The 21,040-nt window shown below is 40.7% G+C and overlaps 1 protein-coding gene across 1 annotated transcript in view; it reads right to left on the reverse strand.

The window, feature by feature from the left end:
* Positions 1-21,040, reverse strand: part of ASCC3 (activating signal cointegrator 1 complex subunit 3) — a 216,673-nt gene that overhangs the window by 22,323 nt on the left and 173,310 nt on the right. The window contains exon 37 of the mRNA XM_083608265.1: positions 1,565-1,789. Within this exon, the coding sequence (XP_083464391.1) occupies positions 1,565-1,789 (225 nt within the window). The remainder of the gene's footprint in view (positions 1-1,564; positions 1,790-21,040) is intronic.

Here is a 21,040-nt window from a genome sequence, read left to right on the forward strand (position 1 = left end):
GCTCATTGCCAATCAAAATGCAAAGCGGGCAACTGTCAGATTACTTCTCAGAAGAAGTGATTGCCCTCTGAGTGAGGAACTGAAAGGTATTACTACTTCAATTACCTATTTCAATTAATACAAATTCAAAAGGCGGTTTCAAACAGCAGAAAGAAAACTAATCACTGAACTTGCAGTAATAAAGCATTTGACGCAAAGAAGGAATGAGTGATTTCACATATTCTGGTACAATACTAATATGATGACTTAAAATTACTGAAGCTAACTTTTCAGCACCCCCATCCCAAAGAAAGTCTTATTAAACTATTGCCATGCAAATGGTCAGCAATACAGATCAGAAACCATGCACACTTTTAACAGAAAAATGGAGCACAGTATTATTTTTAACACACATATTGTTTGGGAGAAAAACTACTCGGGTACTTTATTGTGCTGCTGGTTGTAAACAATGCTGGATTCCATAGTAAAAATGTAGACTTCTAAGCAGCTGAATCAAAGAATAATGAAAATGTAAGTTCTTGGGTGCTTAAATGCACAGAAACATTAATGACTCGCTTTAGGCTTAATATGAAGCCAGTAAAAGACCAATAAATAGATTTCTCATATTCAGCATCCCCTGAGTATGGCTAGCACACGTAGCAGAATAAAATGATAGAACAGACTGTACCAATGTCAGATGGGAAATGGGGAATACAATTTTGAATGCTCCACTGTATAGAAGCGCTTCCTCAAAGTTTTAAAGGAGAGCAAACCCTAGTATATCAGAAAAAAGTTTCCACTATAGCTCATTCTCTAATAGGCTTTCTTTTTTTAAAAAACCTTTTAAAGGAAGTTATTTTTTTTACAGCTAGTAAAGTCTTAAAAAATGTGATCCCCCTATCTGTGAACTGAAATAGTACAATCTATGCTAACACTTCATACTACTTTATTCTGTTGAATGTGCAGATCAGATCCAGTGTAATGTTTAAACACAACATTATCTTGCTTCTGTTAATCAGCCTTCTCCATCCTGGCGCCCTCCAGATACTATAAAAACTCCCATTAGCCCCAGTTTTAATTGTGCTCAATTGAAGGTATAATTGGTGTCACTGGAAACTGAGAAGCCAGGGTTCCAGTTGGTGAGGAGATTTCTAATTGTGTTCAATTACATGTGCTTACAAACCTTCTTCATATGTTTGTTCTAGTTCTAGCAAATATCTGAAGAGCAGCCTGCACATTCCGTTCTGTTGAGGGTGGGGCTTACATCCACTTCCCTGTCCCCATCTGTGTCTGCCTAATCACAACTTCTGTGGGATCAACATGGACTTTGCTTACATCTCAGTCCTAAATTAACATTCTTCTTCTTCTTCTTCTGACATTCCCTGTATAATGGAACCATTAAAGTCTACCTGCCTCACAGGACTGTTGTGAGGATGCACAAAGTAAGAACTGCAAAATACAGAAAAATGCTAGAATGCTGTACTAATGCAATCTCTGTGAACAATTCAGGTTCATTCTTGGATCCATATTGTGACAGCTAACAATAGCAAACCAGGCAAGTGATCATAAAAGAGTGCAACTGTACCTGACATATTCTAATTGACTGGTCTAACACCGTCTTGGTATCAGTGACATAATCCGGGCATGGTAACACAGCGTGTTCAAAATGGGCTTGCATCAGAAGATGGGTTTTTGTGTGTGAACTGTCAAAAGAATGCGGATTGACTTCAACGGGGACATGTTTGGCCAGTTCACTGTTCATTTGATCTTCATTATGTCGTACTGGAAGGTCTGCATACTCTTCAGCATCCTTAATAAATAAAAAAAAAAGGGGGGGGGGGAAGAAAGAGAAAAAATGTTAGTGCGGAAAACATGATGGCTGTGATCTACAGGACTGTGAGTTTGCTTCTGCAGATTTTGTTGCTGTTCCTTCCCTTCACAACAGCCATTGTGTCCTTCAATAAGCTGCTCACAAGGGCAGGGATACCCTCTGGATGGCATCTGATGTACTGCAAGAGGCGGCAACTAGAAGCAGACATTGGGCAAGTTCCACATGTGTCCTTAAAGCTCTCCTGCCAGAGGCGGGTGCAGAAGAGGTCTCACTGGGAAGAGCAGTGCTTGGGGAAGAATGGATAGCGTTTACAATATTCTACTGTTTTTGCATTTACTACCAAAGCTACCAGGTTTTCCACCAGAATGTTCAAGGGAGAGATTTGCAATGGCAAAATCAATACTTTCAAAGGGGAAAGGTCTCTCAACTTTTAATTTCACCAAATGCACAATTAATATGGTCTGGTTTTCCATCATTTCTTGAACTGTAGATCTCTGGGACAAAACGGCTACATTTCTCACAAATCCATAGGAATTAAATGTTTGCCCAGATGAATCCTCCTTCAAGCCCCACCTCCCCAAGAAGCTGTAAATACATTAGCCAAACTTCAGATGTTCCTAAAAGACAACCCACTGTTAATATTCAACAAAACTGTTCACTTCTGATTATAAACAATATCACATGTTGCTACTGCCCAAAGGTAAAAGCATGTTTAGAAAAACTTCAAAATAAAGTTTAGGTTTCTTTTAAAAAAATCATGCTCTTTAAGCAGGTTTCTTTCTTTTTCGTCATAAAAAGACTGACTGAAGACAACTGCTAACTAATCCTTGATGTCTCTGCCAGATCTCTTGTGAAAACTGTGGTCATTTATTTTCTGAACCTAAAGGTCACCACCATTTTAAGCCCTATTGAATTCTGCATGTTTGCCTCACTCTTATTTAACTTGCACCCTTTTAAAGATATTTTAAAGAATATTTACCAAGGAGATTTCCCCCCTCCCACTCAATACGGCCTAGCAGCTACAATTGGGAGACAGACCGGGCTGGGGGGAGAGGCTGGAGTATGGGAGGCAGGGTCAGAGGAGTAGCTGCAGCTTAGCTGGTATTTCTGCAAAAAGAAAATAGCTCCCCAGACTCCTTCCCTCCCCCTGCAAATACAACCTGTTTTATTTACTTCTAAAACACTCCTCTTGTTTCAAACAACTTGCCTACTTCATTTCCTGTGTGTGATGGATGATTGTAAGTGAAGTTCATTTTCTTATCTGCATCATGTAAGTAATTAAAGGAAATTGAGAATGGGCACTGAAGCTTTTATACAACTGGGAATGAAGCTGAATGGAGGGCACCAAGGTCAGCACAGTCCATTATATTTTTATGCGAGAGGCCGGTCTGTCTGCCCTGTCCCTGTTTGTTTAGTGTAGGCAGGACAGACTGCTAACTGCAAATCTGTGCTTCTGATTTGCCCAGCTGTCCTTGAATAAAGACATCTCCCACTGCAAATGTTAAATGACAGTGATTGACAACCTGATGATGAACTCTGCTTGTAACCCCCTGCTACTGTTTTCAGATTGCACAAGGAAAGACAGAATAAAGAAACATCCTCCATAATCAAATCAAATAGGCCCGGCTGTTCACTCTGTATTTTCCATTTGGGTTTCCCTTTTCAGTACAAACCTTATCCTAGTCTGCAAATGCCGTGGGTTCAACAATGGCAGTCTAAGCACAAAAATATTTTGTTTCATTAGAGTATTGATTTCAACAAAAAGTTGGCAATAAAACGACTTTCAAAACCCAAGGTACTGAAGTTTACAATTTTAGGGGAACAAGAGAGAAGAACATCCTTCCTTGTTTTCTCTGATGTTGCTTTGTGTCCTATCATTTAGGACACAAATGAAGTTGAAAGTTGAACAGTTCCAAAAGCTGGAAGCTCTTTGATAACTCCTCTTGGAATAACATACAATTCTCCCATAGTGTCTATATTTTGTCCAGAGGCGGGGGAAGTTAGGCAACTGAAGGTAGATGCCCTGGACACATTTAATACTCAGTTTGCTTCTTCACCACCCTCTTCCCCTTCTTTCTTTGGCAGGCTGAATGGAACCCAAGGGCCATTAATTAAGCAGTCACCAAGTTTACTGTGTGGAAGTTCTAACCTACAGCACCCTGACTACACAATCCATCACCTTTCTAAAGATTTCCAAATGCCTCAGGACTGAGTTGACTCACCATGTGCCAGAAGGACATCCCAGTGGCCACACTACATTTTTGAACGTCACCATCATATGTTAATGGGCGTCCAATTCCATCTCTACTATTCACTGCTCAAAAGGCAGTGGTGAGTAGGAAGTAATTCATGATTGTCTACCAGATGTGCTCATCCAAGCATTTTCAGGTTCACCCCAAAGTGACTGAGGAGTGATTCTTCTCAGTTTACTCAGTAACTAAATAAGGTCAGTTTGGAATGATTCATGAAAGAATGCAAAAGGGGAGGATCAGTGCAGAAAATAATAATTGAAATATGGGTGAGAAGAAGAGCACACTGAAGATGACATAGACCAAAATGAGGATAGGAATAAAAATATAAAAATGGGCTTCCAACATCCTAGCTTACAATATTTGCACTTTCATTTTCACTGCTGATAATTGACCACAAAACCGAGATTAGCACAAACCTTTCCACCAACTGTGGAACCTTAGATGGGGAGTCAATGGTTCTTCAGATATTGCTGGATTACAGCTCCCATAATCACTGACCATTTGCTATGCTGGCTAGGCCTGATGCAAACCGGAGTCCAACAACACTCTATGAGGCACAGGTTCTCCACCATTCCTTTATTAAAGGTTTCACAAACGCCCTCCAAAGCATCATCTTTTTTCAACCTTCTCCCATTCTGTTACCTGTCAACAGTGCCTTTCTTCCAGAAAAAGAGGTGCTGGTACTGCGTACCCAGAGTACCCCCAGAAAAAAAGCACAGCCTGTCAATTAAAATGTTTTGTTTACTAAAAGTTAGCACAATTTTTAAAAGACTGATTAAAAGGTACACTGGAACCAGTCAGTAATAAAATTAAAAGGCCTAACCTAAAATCCCTAATACGACTAATTCTAAGTTATGACTTTGCAAACATATTCCTAACCGTGCCTATGTTTAAAACAAACAAAGGCAAATTTATTGATGCATAGTGTGGCACTCAATTGAGTCCCATCAGCAGAAGCGCTGATCAAGGACTTCCTCTTGTGTAAGGGGGCTTTCCCTCCTCTCCCCGCAAATGCCCCTGAAATTGGCCCTGGAGCAGCACAGCGGGGGGTAGGTGGGAAGATGGGAGATTCTCCAAAATACTTGTTCCGATGGAACGATTGCCCTAGTGTGATGTTGAATTCCTTCCATTGTATCTGAAGGACTGAGAACACATGGCTTTCTTTCTTTTATTTAACAGCCTGGAAAAAAAGTCACTGTGAAATTAATTAAATAATAGGTATCACATGTAAGCTCTTATTTATTTCAGTAAGATTATTCTTCTATTCCAGTGATTTAAATAAAACGAAGCATTCAATGTAGATTTATACAGCACACTAGCTCAAAAATATAAAAAGCTAATAGGTAACACATTTCATAGTAGGCTAAGGCTGCACTCCTTCGCACGCTTGAATACAATGAGTCTTACCCCCAAGTAAGCATGCTAGAATTACACTGCAGGACTGTAATCCTATGCAGGCTAACTAGGGAATAAGTCCCATTGAACTCAATTATGAGCAAATATGCACTGGATCAGGCTGTGAGTAAGAGATGTGGGATGCCATGATGATGCAGGTGACAAAAGAAAGCCTTATTTATGCTAAAACTTAAGTTCAGCTATGAGAACCGGCAAAGCCTTTAAAGTTAATGAGTTCTAGACTTTTCGGACCAAGCTGATTAATTTGTAACACTGAGGCTTTTAAGCCAAACCAAATTAGTCTCTCACATTCCTGGAGCTTGTTTCCACTACTGAAGGTGCAAAAGTGTCCTCTTTACTAAGAGATTGAAATATTGGCAGATTTCAGCTTTCACTTATCTTTAAATTGGAATTTGAGGTCAAAACTGCCAACAGATGTATGCAGTTTTAGATCTATGTAATTTTAGGATGCAGGTTTCATTTTAAAACTCTACCAGTGCAGAAAGGAAGAGTATGCACATGTCAAAGTAGTGTATTCATGAAAGAAATATCTTGCTGCTAGTGATGTTTAGTGATATCAAATCTACACATTTTTAATGGACCCCCTCTTTTTTAAGGAATGCAAAAGGTCAATTGTATTTAATGTCAACTGTGCTGCAGAATCTCATAAATTGTTGCATTTATTTCATTTCATAAAATTTATACACCACTTGATTGTAAAAAAACTCAAAGCAGTTTACAAAACGATAAAACTGTAAAATGGAGAAAAATTCACAACCATTAAAAATATATACAAAAGTTAAAATACTAAAACATATTTTAAATGACCTCAACTTTCTAAGCCTCTGGGTAGACTTGTCTAAACAAGAATGTTTTTAGCAGGTGCTGAAAAGAGTACAGTGAAGGTGCCTGCTTGATCTCAATCGGCAGGGAGTTCCAATGTGCGGGTGATGCCATACTAAACAACTGAATTCTTACACATGCAGAATGGGTATTATGTGGCACCTGCAGTAGTGGCAACTGCAGTCTTCTGCAGTCCGTAGCAGCTAAGATATCCGACTGAACTGGATTAGCCTTGGAATTTCAAGGTAGCCATGCACTCTTTTTTTGAAGTGAGGCCTCTTATTCTAATTTGTTGCAAAAGAACTGGGACAAACTAGCCATAGGAGTGTATAAACAAGCTACTACTCTGTGAGCACAAGGGAGCCCCAGTAATTAAGCACTGAGAAGATGGTCAGGAGTCAGGCAATTTAAGGACTTAGGTGAGTTCAGCAACAGGGCAAGGAAGGCAGGGAAGTAAACATTCATAAGACTATAGAATATGGATTAGTCCAAAGGCCCAACTTAGTTCAGCATCCTGTTCTCACAGTGGCCAACCAGATGTTTATGGGAAGTCCTCAAACAGTTTAAGTACTCGCTTTGTGAAGATGTACAGTATCTATTTTTGTACAGTATATCCTGAATATTTCAGCATTCAGCTTCATTTGATGACCCCAAGTTCTAGCATCTCCCTTTCCACTTTCCCCACGTCATGTGCAAGGTTGCGCATCTCTGTCATGAAGTCCAGCAACATCAGGAAGGTCACAGGTTCAACACCTGATTTATAGAAATGCTACCTGTTCTACATATAGGACCAGGAGTGGATTCTCAATGCATGGATGAAAAGGTGGTGCTAGATAAGGGGTCAAGATATGTCAGACACTGGGGAATATTTTGGGTCAATAATGACCCCGCTAAAAAGAGAAAGGCTTCACAACAGAGCCAGGCAGCTGAAGTGTATAATCAATAAAGTTTCAGAGCAGCTTTCAAACTCACTTCTAGGGGGAAACCAACAAGAGCTGACTTTGTCACAACTCATCCTATCAGTGATGATTGTGTGACTGCTTCAAATTCTCAAATTGCAATGGAGATACACTTTGCTGTTTCTTTAGCTGTGATTAATCCAGCATGCACATAACGCCAGTGTTTAATTAAGTAGCTGGGGTACAAAGATGTATCCAAGAGGAAGTTTTAAAATCACAAGTGCCTGAGGAAAACATACGTACATAACGCCAAATGGCCTACTTTTTTCTGGATGGCCACACTTGGCTCTGACTGTTAATGATGTCAGGCTGTTAATCTCTGCACATTCCACTGACTAAAAGTGTACTAAACATAATCTAACATCCCTTTGTATTCACACAGTCTCATCAACCCCCAGAAATGTTATATTGGTCTGAGACACAGCCAGCCAAACAGCAATTGTTAGAGCACATTTACTAACAGAGTAATCTTAACTCCTCACCACCACCACTGCAGCTCTACAGAGCTGCAGCTGCTGCACAAGGTGGAGACAGGCCAGCTCAGACTTACCCTCAGAATACAGTGGTGCCCCGCAAGACGAATGCCTCGCTAAACGAAAAACCCGCAAGACGAAAGGGTTTTCCGATTTTTTAGCGGCTTCGCAAGACGAATTTCCCAATGGGCTTGCTTCGCAAGATGAAAGCCCATAGGGAAATCTCCGGGGACAGCGGGGAAGCGCAGCGCGCCTTCTCCTCTGTTCCTGGACCTGTCCTGAAGGCTTGCGGTGGGAGGAGGGTTTTTCCTCCCCACCGCCAACATTCAGAACAGCATTCTGCTTCAGAGCGCCCCTCGTGTGGGGCAGCAGGCTGCTATCCGCAGCTTGGAGAGCCCTGCGGGGAAGTCCTGCAGGGCTCCCCAAGCTGTGAATGTCTGCCCCGCGCGAGGGGCGCTCTGAAGCAGAGCGCCCCTCGCGCGGGGCAGCAGGCTGCTATCCGCAGCCTAGGCAGCCCTGGGGGAACTCTTCTGAAGGCTGGCGGCGGGAGAAGGGCTTTTCTTCCCACCGCCAGCCTTCAGAAGGCTGTTCTGAAGGCTGGCGGTGGGGAGAAAAGTCCTTCTCCCCCCGCCAGCCTTCAGAAGAGGTCCGGGGACAGACTGTCCCTGGACCTGGTCTGAAGGTGGTCTCCATAGGAACGCATTAATTGATTTTCAATGCATTCCTATGGGAAACCGTGCTTCTCAAGACGAAAAACTCGCAAGAAGAAAAAACTTGCGGAACGAATTAATTTTGTCTTGCGAGGCACCACTGTACCTTATTTTGTGGCTTACCACAAGCAAGCCTGACATCTGCTTGCATGTTCAGTGGCTCACAGGGGGACATCTGAGTCTGCAGAAGTTCAGGGAGGGACACCTACACTCAATCCAACCCCCTCCTTCCAATTATCTTAGCATAAAGGCCTAAAAGATGATTATTGTGGGGAAAGTGTTACATGGTCCTTAGCTGGTATCTTAAAACAGTGGCGTAGCGTGGGGGGTGCAGGGGGGGCCGGCCGCACCGGGCGCAACATCTGGGGGGTAGGGTTAGGGGGCGCAAATCCACGGGTTAGGGGGTGCAAATCCACGGGTTAGGGGGCGCAAATTACTTGCCTTGCCCCGGGTGCTGACAACCCACGCTACGCCACTGTCTTAAAATAAAGGAAAAGAAACCAAAGAGGCAAACAAGAAAGGATAAACCACTGAGAGAAAGCTCAATTCTAATCTGTTGCTCAGTTTTTTGGCACAAAGTAAACTGAGTATGAGCTGTGTACAGGCATGAACCAATTGACATTTTGCATACGATTGCCCCCTAAATGCACACACAGTGCACAATCCACCCAGCAGAAAAGCAAGTGAGAAATGTGTTGTAATAGCTTTTACATGTACGATCTCACTTTTATTATCTCAGAGGAAAGGAAGCAAAACAAGACAGCGCATTTTGGATTTTGCTGTTTTCCACCCTTGTCATCAAACATCTGACAAAAAACTCCCATTCACTAGCAATACTTCATATTACCATCCAATACTTTATCATTCAACTCTTGGACAGCACATTAAGTGCAAGCTTGATTTATAAGCCCATACATATGTGTACTAGCAAGCAGATGGAATTAAGTCAGGCACAGATTTATGAGCAGCAAACAAACTTAGCAAAAGGAAACGCCGCTGTTCCAGTGGCACCAAGTAGTACCGCTGGTTAAAATTAGGTCTGTATCAGTTAATTCTTCTGACAACTTTCTATTTAGAGAAGTTTATTTCTAGTCCATAAAAAAAGATTGGCCTTCTGGTTCCAACTTTATATTGCACATGGATGTTGACGTTTTAGAAGCACATAAACAAATTTTTGCTTGTTCTGGCACATATTCAAGCACAGTGAGGACAGCCCTCAAACTGAGGACAGATACGAGTGTATCATATAAATATGTAAGGGTTTTAAGGGATAAATGTGCATGTCATGTGCTTTCTCTTCCTTTGACTCTATTAAACAATGTGCTGTTTGTACCTTCAGGGAGATTTTAAGGTCTTTGGCACGATCACTCTCGGCAAGCACCAAATCATTTGAGAGCCTGTCTAGGCATCACAAGCTAGGAAAACTCTCAACCGATACTGGTTAAGCCATTAGGTAGGGTGAGGATGTTGGTTAAGCCATTAGGTAGGGTGAGGATGTTGCTTCAGGTAGCAGAAGCCCCCCAGGCAGCATGCCCATGGGTGCCCTGTCACCTCTGTCAGCGGTGGTGAAGTGCCGCCATTTTGGGCAAGATCACAACCATTTTGTGTGAGATCTCACCTGAAACCAGTGTGATCTTGCCCCAAATCAGTGCCAATGGCTGTGCCGCTTCTCTGCCAGTGGTGGATGCGGCAGGGTGTGTAGCAGAGCCGGTGGCAGCAGAAGGAAGTGGTGGGAGTGGCAGTATCCCCCACCGTGTTGCCCCTGCTCTCTACCCAACACAAGTCTCAGACCTCACATACCCAGTTAGCGCCAGGCATAGCATGCAGTACAAACAAAATGGACAATGCATTTATTTTAATGAAGTATTTCCTTGGACCCCTATCTCCAAGTGGCATGTGGTTAGGGGATACCACATTCAAATAAATGCAGTGCAGTTCATTTGTTATTTTATTCCTATGAGAAAGAGAGGCACTGGAGAACCTGATACTTTGAGCTGACTGCCCGTAATAGAAGATATGAATAGGCCTTGAAACCCGAGCTCTCTCTTCAGTCATGTTGGGATCATGCCTCACCCAGCAGTGGATGACCGTTAGCCTTTTGCTAGTGGTAAAAGGGATAGCTTTGCTCCAGTTGGCCTTTAAGTTTTTTCTTCTTAAAAAAGCTCAGATGAAATTAATGTTTTAGCAAAGCTGAGCGAAAAGGCAAACTCTTCCAAGGGTTTAAAGAAAACCATAAGTTCCTGTTCTTCTAGATGAAACTGTTTTAAACTGATTTTAACATTGCATTTTTGTATTGCTGAACCTGCCGTGGTACCTTATGGGGGAGAGAAGGTAAGAAACGTAATGGGTTCTGCTTTGGGGTCACTAGACTAGGTTATGGTTCCCCTTGCTACAGTTCACCGCTTCAAAAATAAATATTTGGAAATGCGTGCTCCTCCCACCATCTCATGTTGCCCTTATATACATATTGTATTCTGAGAGGTCTGGAAACAGGAATGGAAAAGCCACAATCAAATATTTCCCTCTGCCAAGCAGTATTTGCTGGGCTGCAGCACCCTGAAACCAGTCCAAAGGGCATCAAATAAGTTTATGTTTGAGATTCAATCTTTATGTTCCCAAAGTCAATATAAACTGGATCATACAAGTTTACTGTCTAGACAAAAAAGGAAAAAAGAAAGAAAGAAAGAAAGAAAGAAAGAAAGAAAGAAGAAGCAACATTAGTTAGACTAGGACATGTGATCAGAACTAGTCAAGAGACTGAATGTGGGAAGGATCTAAGCTCTAAGAGATGAAAACTGAGAGAATATGTGTCGTTGGAATACTAAGGCTGAAAACAAGGCAGCCGTATAGGAGTTGCTGACAGTAACTCTTTGAAACACATTATATAGTAGCCCAAGTCCTGCCAAGGAGCTGGAAGGGAAGAAATGGAGAGCTCCAGTTCTAGTCTTGTTTTCCTACTCCTTTCTCCACCCTCCCATCCATCATGGAGGGAGGACTTGCCTCAGGCAGAAGACAGGCCAACTTTTAAAAACTTAGTTTGGTTTCCGGCCTTTAGTAGTTTAGTAAGAAAATGACTTCTGTAAGTCAAGCTGCTCCAATTCATTACTTTGAAAAGTACGTGGCTGAAAACAGACTGTGCTATGATCCACTTTTTCTTTTTTTTGGATTAAGGAATTACTATTATATGACCATGGCATTTAGGCAACAAGATTCCCTTTCATACATGTAATATATTGGTCGCACTAAGACCGATTGTTCCATGCTGTCCTAAACCTACATCTTCTTGTTTTTGTGGAAGTTCTCCCTCACATAAACATATAAATTCATGTTAGATGACACAATTTCTAGCACTGTGTGTAGTGATACTGTGGCACATGCACATGAGGCACCAAACATGGTATGAGTAGTGTGGCACATTCAGACACCTTTTGGGTTCCCATCAAGGCCCTCTGGCTGCCCCATAAGTAGAAGTGTAATTTTGCCTGCTTTTTTTGGGTGGGAGGGTTCTGAGGACTACCAGTTCTTTTTTAATGAAATGGGTACATTGCAGTACCCCACAATAGTTTCAGAGAAACACAAAGTACTGGAGGCTGCTTTTTAGCTGCATATTATGCTGCCAGAATTCATCTTCCCATCCTTGCCTGTGTTGCAATTTGTGCCATGCATATAACATGTCACATACTTTAAGCATGTTAAATGCATATTTTAACACCCTGGTCCCATTAACATTAAAAATAACAATAACACGCCACTCGTGAGAAGTACATTTGTGCACAGCAAGACATCTCTATGGCTCCTTAAAACCCCCTGAGTGTTTATTTAGTTTCCAACTTTACCTCCTTACCTAACTGTGCAGAGAACTATGGATGTCATCTGTAATTATCAAGGGATCAGGAATCCAAATGACCTTTCCCACTGTGAAAGAGCACAGGAAGGTCAAACTTAGTTAAAAGCAAGGCAGACTGACCAAAAGTTCAGAGTTCTTTTGGGGTGTGAACTTAAATTGCCATGCTGTAATGAGCATTACACCATAGCGAAATTAGAATATCGTACAAATGATGTTTAACACTTAGCACAGAATCAACAAGAAGATCTGCAATTAGAGCAACCTTTTTCACAAACATTTTATAGATATTAGTTTCACTGCCACAATGAAGCATGTAAAAGAAAAAGCTACACCTGTGGATGTATTTGAGCGGAGAGGGAATAATTCCTATCAGAATGAACCTTGAAGGCAGACCAAGAGTAATTTCATGGTAGTTTCTTTTACAACCTCCTGGAAAATCTCTGAAAAACTTTTATGTGATAATTTCGTTAATTCCTCACATAAAATTAAACTCTTCCTCAAGCTCCTACAAACCACTGCATTAAATGTAAGGTTCTGAAGTGATATCAGCATAAGGCATAAAGTCTTCATAAGACTAGGATACAATCTGATTCCTATGCCACAATAATTCCCCCCCCCCCATTTTTTAGTATCTTTTTGATGTTAACAATGCAAAGGACTGTAAGCATCTGAAGAAAGGTTTCTGGCTAAGTATCAACAAAACTGCTATTATCCATGATAGCTAAATGGAATCTCTGTTAATATACTTTTCTGAGTACCAGATGCGATGGACAAGCAATATGAAAATCTAGAGTATTCATAAAAAATATCAACATGGGGGAAAACATAGACATGAATCTTTATCACCCTACCTCAGTCTTCCCCAGATGTTTGGGACTCCATCTTCTATCCATCCCCAGCTAGCATGACTAATGAAAGTCCAAAACATCTGCTGGGCACCAAGTTGGGGAAGGCTATGTATTTGAGCAGCAGACCACACTTTTCATTGGAAAACATGAACGCAATGCCATGGCGCAGAAAAGATCTTGAGAACCTTGTCAATATTTTATTCCAAACAACTTTCAATATTATATATTGATAAAGTGTCCAAGGACACTTAAAAAGAATGTCTAGGTTTTATGGTTTAAGCTGGCTTGTCAGGAGAAAAAGAAGTTTTAACTTACTGCAGTTCCATTAGAATGTCTGCCCATGTTTTTAAGATTAATAGACTGTTTTGGCACAGTTTGTATGAACTGATGACAGTAATAAAGCAGTACCAGCAGATTTGCTTAGCAGCTGCCCAGAAGGAAATAATCGGTCAACTTTTTGTTTCAGGCTTTGAACTAAATACCGAAAGTTAGAGGGAAGCAGACTAGAGCATATGCCTTGGTAAAGTGAAGAACTCAACTTATTTGGCCTCTGTATGGTGCCAGATATACGTTTCAAAGTATTCAGATGCAGGCTGGGAACATCACAACTCCCAGCATCGTAAATTGGCGTGATATACAGTGCACTTCTTAGTTTCCCACAATCGCTATGATGCTAAACATACTCATTCCAATGAATTTTACTTCAACAGAAACATATCCAGGACAGCACTGTCTACTGAAAAATTATTTTAGAGCTATGAGTCTCATGAAGATAAGGTTTTTCAGGGTTGACACACACACACATATAGTTACATCATTCCAGCATTTTTTTTATTTTTTATTTACTGAGGACTGGTAAAAACAAAACCTAAACATGGGCAATTATCTTCATTGTTAAGGATATTTTAACAGCAGTTATGGGAGCCTTGGTTCTCCAGAATTTGTTGCACTACAATTCTCATTATTATTCTCATTATTATTGACCAAGCAGGCTGAGGCTGATGTGAATTGAAGTGCAACAAAATCTAGATAATGTCAGGTTCCCTAGCCCTGTCTTACAGTCTCTATTGCCTGTAGGTAGGTTTTTTTTGTTTTTTAAAACAAACTTATTTTTAAAGACAAAATCCTGAAACTAGAAGTGAAAAATAGGTTTGCTGGAATCCTGTACTCAGGGAATGCCTGTGTAAATAGGTACTAGCACAACATCTCTCAGTTGCTGCCTGATCTTTGGTAGCACAACAGCACCCAACAGGTCTCTCTCCTTTTATCGACTTTGTCTTGGCTCCTGTTTGCCACAGTTCCTACTTCCTCACCTCATTTTCCGGCTGCTCAAACCTGAACTGAGGAACTGAATTTGGACAGTCATTCAGTCAGTTCCCATTCTGAGCACTGCTGGGTCTGGGAGTCTGAGGCCCCTGGTGTTCCTTAGGGGAATCTTGCTCAGGAGTGCTGTCTCCAGGGGGTCCAGGTGACTCTGGGCAGTTAGGATCCAGTTCATTCAGGCTTGGTGTTGGGGCCTGTGTCTGCATTTACCACTCCAATAACTTGTGCTACTTGTCTTCCTGATCAAGCTAATACCTCCCTCTCCATATGGCTCCTGGATGCTAGTCAGGGTTATTAGATAAACCAAGGATAGCAAAAACTGATTTTTACTACCAAATTTCACAAAACGACACCACTTTAAAACCAGCCAGTAACTTGACCCATTGTTTTGGTGACCATAAAGCAAGCTACCAGGCAATATTAGCAAGTGGCTTTCATCCAAAGCAATGTTAAACTTTTAAGGAGAAAATAAAGGTAAAGGTAAAGGGACCCCTGACCATTAGGTCCAGTCGTGACTGACTTTGGGGTTGTGGCACTCATCTCGCTTTATTGGCCAGCGTGACTAAGCAGCTTCTGGCAAACCAGAGCAGCGCACGGAAACGCCGTTTCCTTCCCGCCGGAGCGATACCTATTTATCTACTTGCACTTTGACGTGCTTTCGAACTGCTAGGTTGGCAGGAGCAGGGACCAAGCAGTGGGAGCACACCCCGTCATGGGGATTTGAACCGCCGACCTTCTGATCGGCAAGTCCTAGGCTCTGTAAATAAAGAATAAATCTCTATTTCATTAGCTTGGTTTAGGTGTTTTGAGCTACTAGGAGTACAGTATGTTCCCACTGAGCCATATCCTCTAAAATAATGGGGTTACATGCAACTTTTTTTGGGGGGGAGGGGGATAACCTGGAACTTGGCAGTTTTGTAAAAGGGCTGGCAATACTGACATTTGATAAGACCTGTAAGCTCTATATTTCTACTCAGCTAACATTTCTATTTGCCACTTGTAAAAAGAAAAAAAATCTAACTATTAAGACAAGATCTGCCAAGAATAATAGAGAAAGATAACTGAAGAGAGCTACTTCTGCTGTGATTCAAACTTGCAAGAACTTCTATTAAAAACAACAAAGAAAAAACAAGAGATTTTCAGTACCAGATGTCTGGGAAGATCCCATTTGGATTTGAGCTACTTAAATTTGCAATCATGTATTTATACATCTAACAGAGCTTCTGTTTCTCCTAGAATCTGAAAATTAACTAGCTTTGTAGCATCTTCCTTGATCTGCCACCCGTGCCCTGAGGATTAGAGACTCCACCTGAGCTTGTTTTACAAGCATAAGAGAAAAAATTAATCTCTGCTGGCAGCGATCCCACTGGGATACTGATGAATAATGATATCCCTCTCTTGCTGCCCTCTCAGTCCACTAGAAAAGCCACTCTAACCCAGCAACGTGGAAAATGCTGAAACCATTCCAGCTGTGGATTAGCAGGCAGTCAAGCATCCATCTGCTCTGTGCAAAGCGAGAGAAGGCAAGCATGCATTCTTATGGCTCACACAGCGTTCACGACTAACATCTTTTAGAACCAGTTAGATAAATATTAAAAGAGTCTTCTAATGAAGACTTACAAGTGCTTAATCTATTTTCTATAGAATCATACCATTTCCAACACGATTGCTCTGGGGTACTCTACATTTATTTATTTAACAAAATGTATACACTGCTTGAGTGCAAGAAAATCTCTAAGCAGTTTACAAAAATATAAAATAAAACATTAGAATTTTCAGTAAGAAACAGTTAAAAGCAAGTATATAAAAGCATTCAAAAGACTGATAAAACACATGTAACTTCTACATGTCTGGACATACCTGCCAAAACAAAAATGTCACAAGCGGATGCTGATTTATATAGCCTTATCTATCATACAAAAGCCGGAAACCCTTCTCCAAGTCATGAATTGGGCAGTTCATTTAAGCTATGAAATATAGTGAAAGCAACACAGCAGGAATTAAGTTGATGGCATTGAAAATTAATCAAATTTTATCTTATTTGTGGAAGGGGTAATGCCAGGCAAACTGCTTGGGATCAAATTCTCACAAAAATCAATGGAAGTAACTTACAAATAAACACGTCTAAGGCACAAGGCAGTCTTGTATATTTACATGGAAAATGGACCATACTCCTTTTTTTAAAAAACCACATGCACTAACATGTGTCACAAGATGGGTAAAGTGACAAATCCAGCAAGCTCTTTTAGAATTTTAGACTAGCTTTGTAAGTTACAGCAAGGCCAGAATAACATTCTATTATAAAAGCAATTAAGTTATAGCCTATTTCTATTAACAATGCATTTTAGTTTTAGAAAACATACTGTGCTAAAAGTTCCATTTAATTAAGTTACCAGTAATGGTAGACAATGGTGGTGGTGGTGAGATCTGGAATGAGATTCAACTAAATTGTCACGTGCATAGAACCAGCTCTTCTCCTGCAATGGAACTTTCCATCTCTTGTCTTCCTCCATGTCCCCAGCACCCCCCTAAATCTGCTCAGTGGGTTTAGAGGATCCACGGGGGAGAAGAGGGGGAATTTCATTGCACAAGTGAATCTGTGCATACACACCCTACTTAGCACTATGATGATTTCTACCAACAGGCATTAATATCACTTCTAGACCTCCATTATAAGAAACAGAGAAACAGATGGGTCATACTTTTCACCATAAAACTCTTACACCTTACTTTATCTCAATATTCTTTTACCTTTATTTTTAAATCAGCTAGTTTAAAGAGAAGTGAAATTAGACCATGGCAAAAGAACAATAAACATTTGTTTACCCTGAATTAAAAATGAGCATAGAAAGGTGATGTATATTCTTTGTTTCCTAAATGTCAGGGTTTTGTGCTTTTGAACTTGGTTCCTCTCTCTATCCCTCTCACCGCCCCCGAATTCTGTGCTGCATGAAAAATACGATATGCCACATTCAGTCAGCAATGAGTGGTGGGCATTGTCATCTTGATTTACCTACTGATTGTGCTTTGCTGGGAAGGCAGAGAACACCAGGTGTTTTTAGTTTAAAGTTAGCTTTAGAAGTAAAAGGGAGAAAAAAGCAATGATGGAATTACTTGTGTCTGGGGAGACACTCAGAATTAAGGTCACGGGACTATGGAATGCATGCACTGAAAAATACACAATGCCACCATATTCTGGAAAGATGACTTTAGCTTGGAAAACTGCCCCATTTACTCAGATTATGGAAAACCAAAACAAATGTATTTATGTGTGAGCACTATTGTAAACGCATTTCAAAACCTGAGCTACAAATCAGTAAAAGCTATAGTACTTAGATTTAAGCAGAATTCAAAAGTTCCAGAATATTTCAATATTAGTTATACATTTAAGTCAATAGAAGACGCACCATACTCTTTGTGAGTTATGTGGCTGCAATGGCATAGAGTAGTTATGCCTGATACAGTTTCAGTTATAGGTGCTGGCTCCAGGGCACTGAGGATCTTTGGGCCCCCTCATTCTTTGTTTTTGAGGCCCACATTGTTGAGGTCAAAAGCAGAGCCTGGCGCAGAGCAACGCTAGGATGTCGCATTGGGCCCCCTCAATGGACTTTGGAAGATGGGACCTTTAGTTTCAGTTGACAAATAGTAATGCAGATAGGGATGTGGTTGATGCCCATCTTCATCTCCCCAAACCATCAGAATCAGGTGAGGCAGTACAAGTGCTTGGACCATGTTCTGAAAGCAGTAATGGGTTGGAAGAGGGCCAATAAACTGAAGGCGAATCTTCAATAATATCTAGGTGCTATTGGGAGATGGTTACTATGTCTGGAAATTGGGGAAACAGCCTATCCTATATAGAGACTGAACAGTTTTTTAGTTGGGGGGGTATTCCTTGATCCAATCCATCTCTGGAGGTTAGATGGGTTCAGTGGAATGGGGTGCCTATGCCCAGGTCTTACAGGTATGCCAGAGGATGTCAGAGCACTGGTTTTGCAGGTGAAAATGGATAAATGCCCAATTAACCTCATGATTATATTACTGCAATGAGCATCTGAAGACAAGCCAGAGCTGCAGCTAGTGTAGAATGTGACCACCTGAGTTGTGAGTGGTGTATCTAATTGGAACGATAAAACACCAATTCTGCATGAACTGCATTAGCTGCCAATATGCCACCAGGCCCAATTCAAGCTTTTGATGCTAACATTAAAATCCCTGAAAGGCTTGGGCCCCAAATATGTGAAGGAGCAGCTCTCACTGTATTCTGCCAGCCTGGGCTTTAAGTTCTACTGGGGCAATGAGATGCTGCTACTGTAAATAGATAACAGAGTCCAAGTAATCAACAACTTATAGCTTGCTGAAAGTTCCAGGATCAGTGTGCCTGGCCAGTTCCATGAATCCAGTGCCCTTCTTTGCTTAAGATGCTGCTAAATACAGTTAAAATAATAGACAACATCATGGAGCTATTAAGAAATATGCAGCTTAGCTTGGGAGACTGTGTGTGTCCATGTGTTTGTGTTTCCCAGGGGAAACACAAAGATCAATGCCTCTAATTTTCCCCCAGCCTCTCTTATCTCCTTATGCCTTAAGTTACTATCATTAAAGAAAGGTATGGGAGAAGAGGGAGGCTCAGCTCCCCACCCACTCCATGTGGGTAAGCTAGATTGATCTAGCATGGGTAGATATATTTCTCCTTGCCCAAGTGAGCCCTCAGCATGCAGGGCTATCAGCATTCTGTGATGTGTGTGTTGCTAATAGGATATAGATAATCCTTTACAAGTTGTTTTCAGTTTTGAAAGGCTACAAAATAGAGAGACCATTCACTCTATCTGAAAGTTAAAGCATTTTAGAAAAGAATCACTCTAATGTATTCAAGATAAATAAAAACCTTACAAATAGATTGTGAACTACACAACTGTTACTGCACCCATGTTTTGCAATGTTGACATGCCTTTTTTCACTGTGGCCCACATTTTTCGCTGCCAGCATCATTAAGAGATTCTTCAAATTACTTTTTAAATATTCATCTCCCCAAGGACTTTCACTTGCATCTAATTAGAGTACTTGCCCCATGCCATGTAATTCCCTGTTGCCAAAACTGTTAAATGCTCCAGTAAGTAAGTGAGAAGGGCATCAATGGAGCAAGGCAGATGCAATGCCACTGGTTAACAATAGAGGTGTGAAGTGACTCCCTTAATTATAAAGCTCATTAATGCATAGTGTTTAGAGAGAGAGAAAAACACAGCTTGGTGATAATTCTGTTAAAGTGCCTAATGCCTTCAACACAGCAAACAATTGCAATTATAACTTCCAATTTGTACCTTTGGTAAAAAAAAAGCTGGGAGAGTAGCTTATCTAATAATTATGAAAACCAACATAAAAATGATAAAAAACTAAACTTTAGGTTGAAAGATAAACCATTAGCACAAAAAGACTTCACTCAACTTCCAGAAAAGCTAGGATAATAGTTTACCTAACAATTATGTAAACCATCATATAAAAATAATTATAAAAGATCTTTAAGTTGAAATTATTACCACAAACCATTTAGAAGCCATTTTGGCATCTAAGCAATATAAATGCATTGTTGTTGTAGAATGATACTTCACTCAACGCCATTATACCTTTTAGGTTAAAATTTATAGTAACTTGAATATTCAACATATATGTGAGATTTTGGAATGGTAAATGGACAATTCACAAGAACAGTAAGTGTGAGGGGCCAGTTTGAATAATGAAGCATGGCAAACATGATACAACTTCTCCAAAAAGCCAGTGTTTGAATACAACCACTTTGTGTACCCACTAGATGAGGGGTTTCAGGATGCAACAAAATGAAAAACGTATTTCACTATAATCCTGAAAATTCTTGTCCAGTGCACAGAAACCTAAATCAGAACAACTTACTGAACAATCTTTCAAAAAACTTCTTCAATGGGAAGGAAAACATTATTTCTTCATGTATAACAGCTATTAATTCATTTATAACAATTGTGGCAATCTATGTTTGATGAAAAGGAATCCTTATTGATTGTTGGGCAGACTTTAAACCAGGTCAGTTACAGGCTATTTCATTTTTTATGGCTTTTACCAATATATTTCACTTAGGTTTGGTCCACAAGTTTTGACTGGACTTAGTAGTCAGCCTTTATTTCATCAAATCATAGAACCGTAGAGTTGGAAGGGACCCCAAGAGATTCCCATGAATCTTGGACTCCCTTCTCTTTGGGTATCTCTATGGGATCTCTCCAGTAGTTCCTTAAACTTTTTGAAACCGGCCTTCTTAAAGTCCAGAGTGCATGTCTTTCCCTTGCCTCTGTATCATGAAACCCAGGATGACATCATTACTTCCTCCCAAATTTCCCAGTACTTCCATGGATCATGTCCTCCCTGTTGGGGTCAAAGATAGATGATCCCCTTGTTGTTGCTTCTTCCACCTTCTGGGAAATGAAACTGTCAGCGACGCAATGGAGGAATTTGTTGGACCTTACATTCATGGCAGAATGTCCCCAGTATCTGTTGAGTCCCAACTGATATCAGAGAAACTGAGGTCTCCCATGACTACTTTATCTCTCCTTTTTGA

Source organism: Podarcis filfolensis (assembly GCF_964270895.1).
Source record: "Podarcis filfolensis genome assembly, chromosome: 3".
In the NCBI taxonomy this organism is placed as follows: Eukaryota; Metazoa; Chordata; class Lepidosauria; order Squamata; family Lacertidae; genus Podarcis; species Podarcis filfolensis.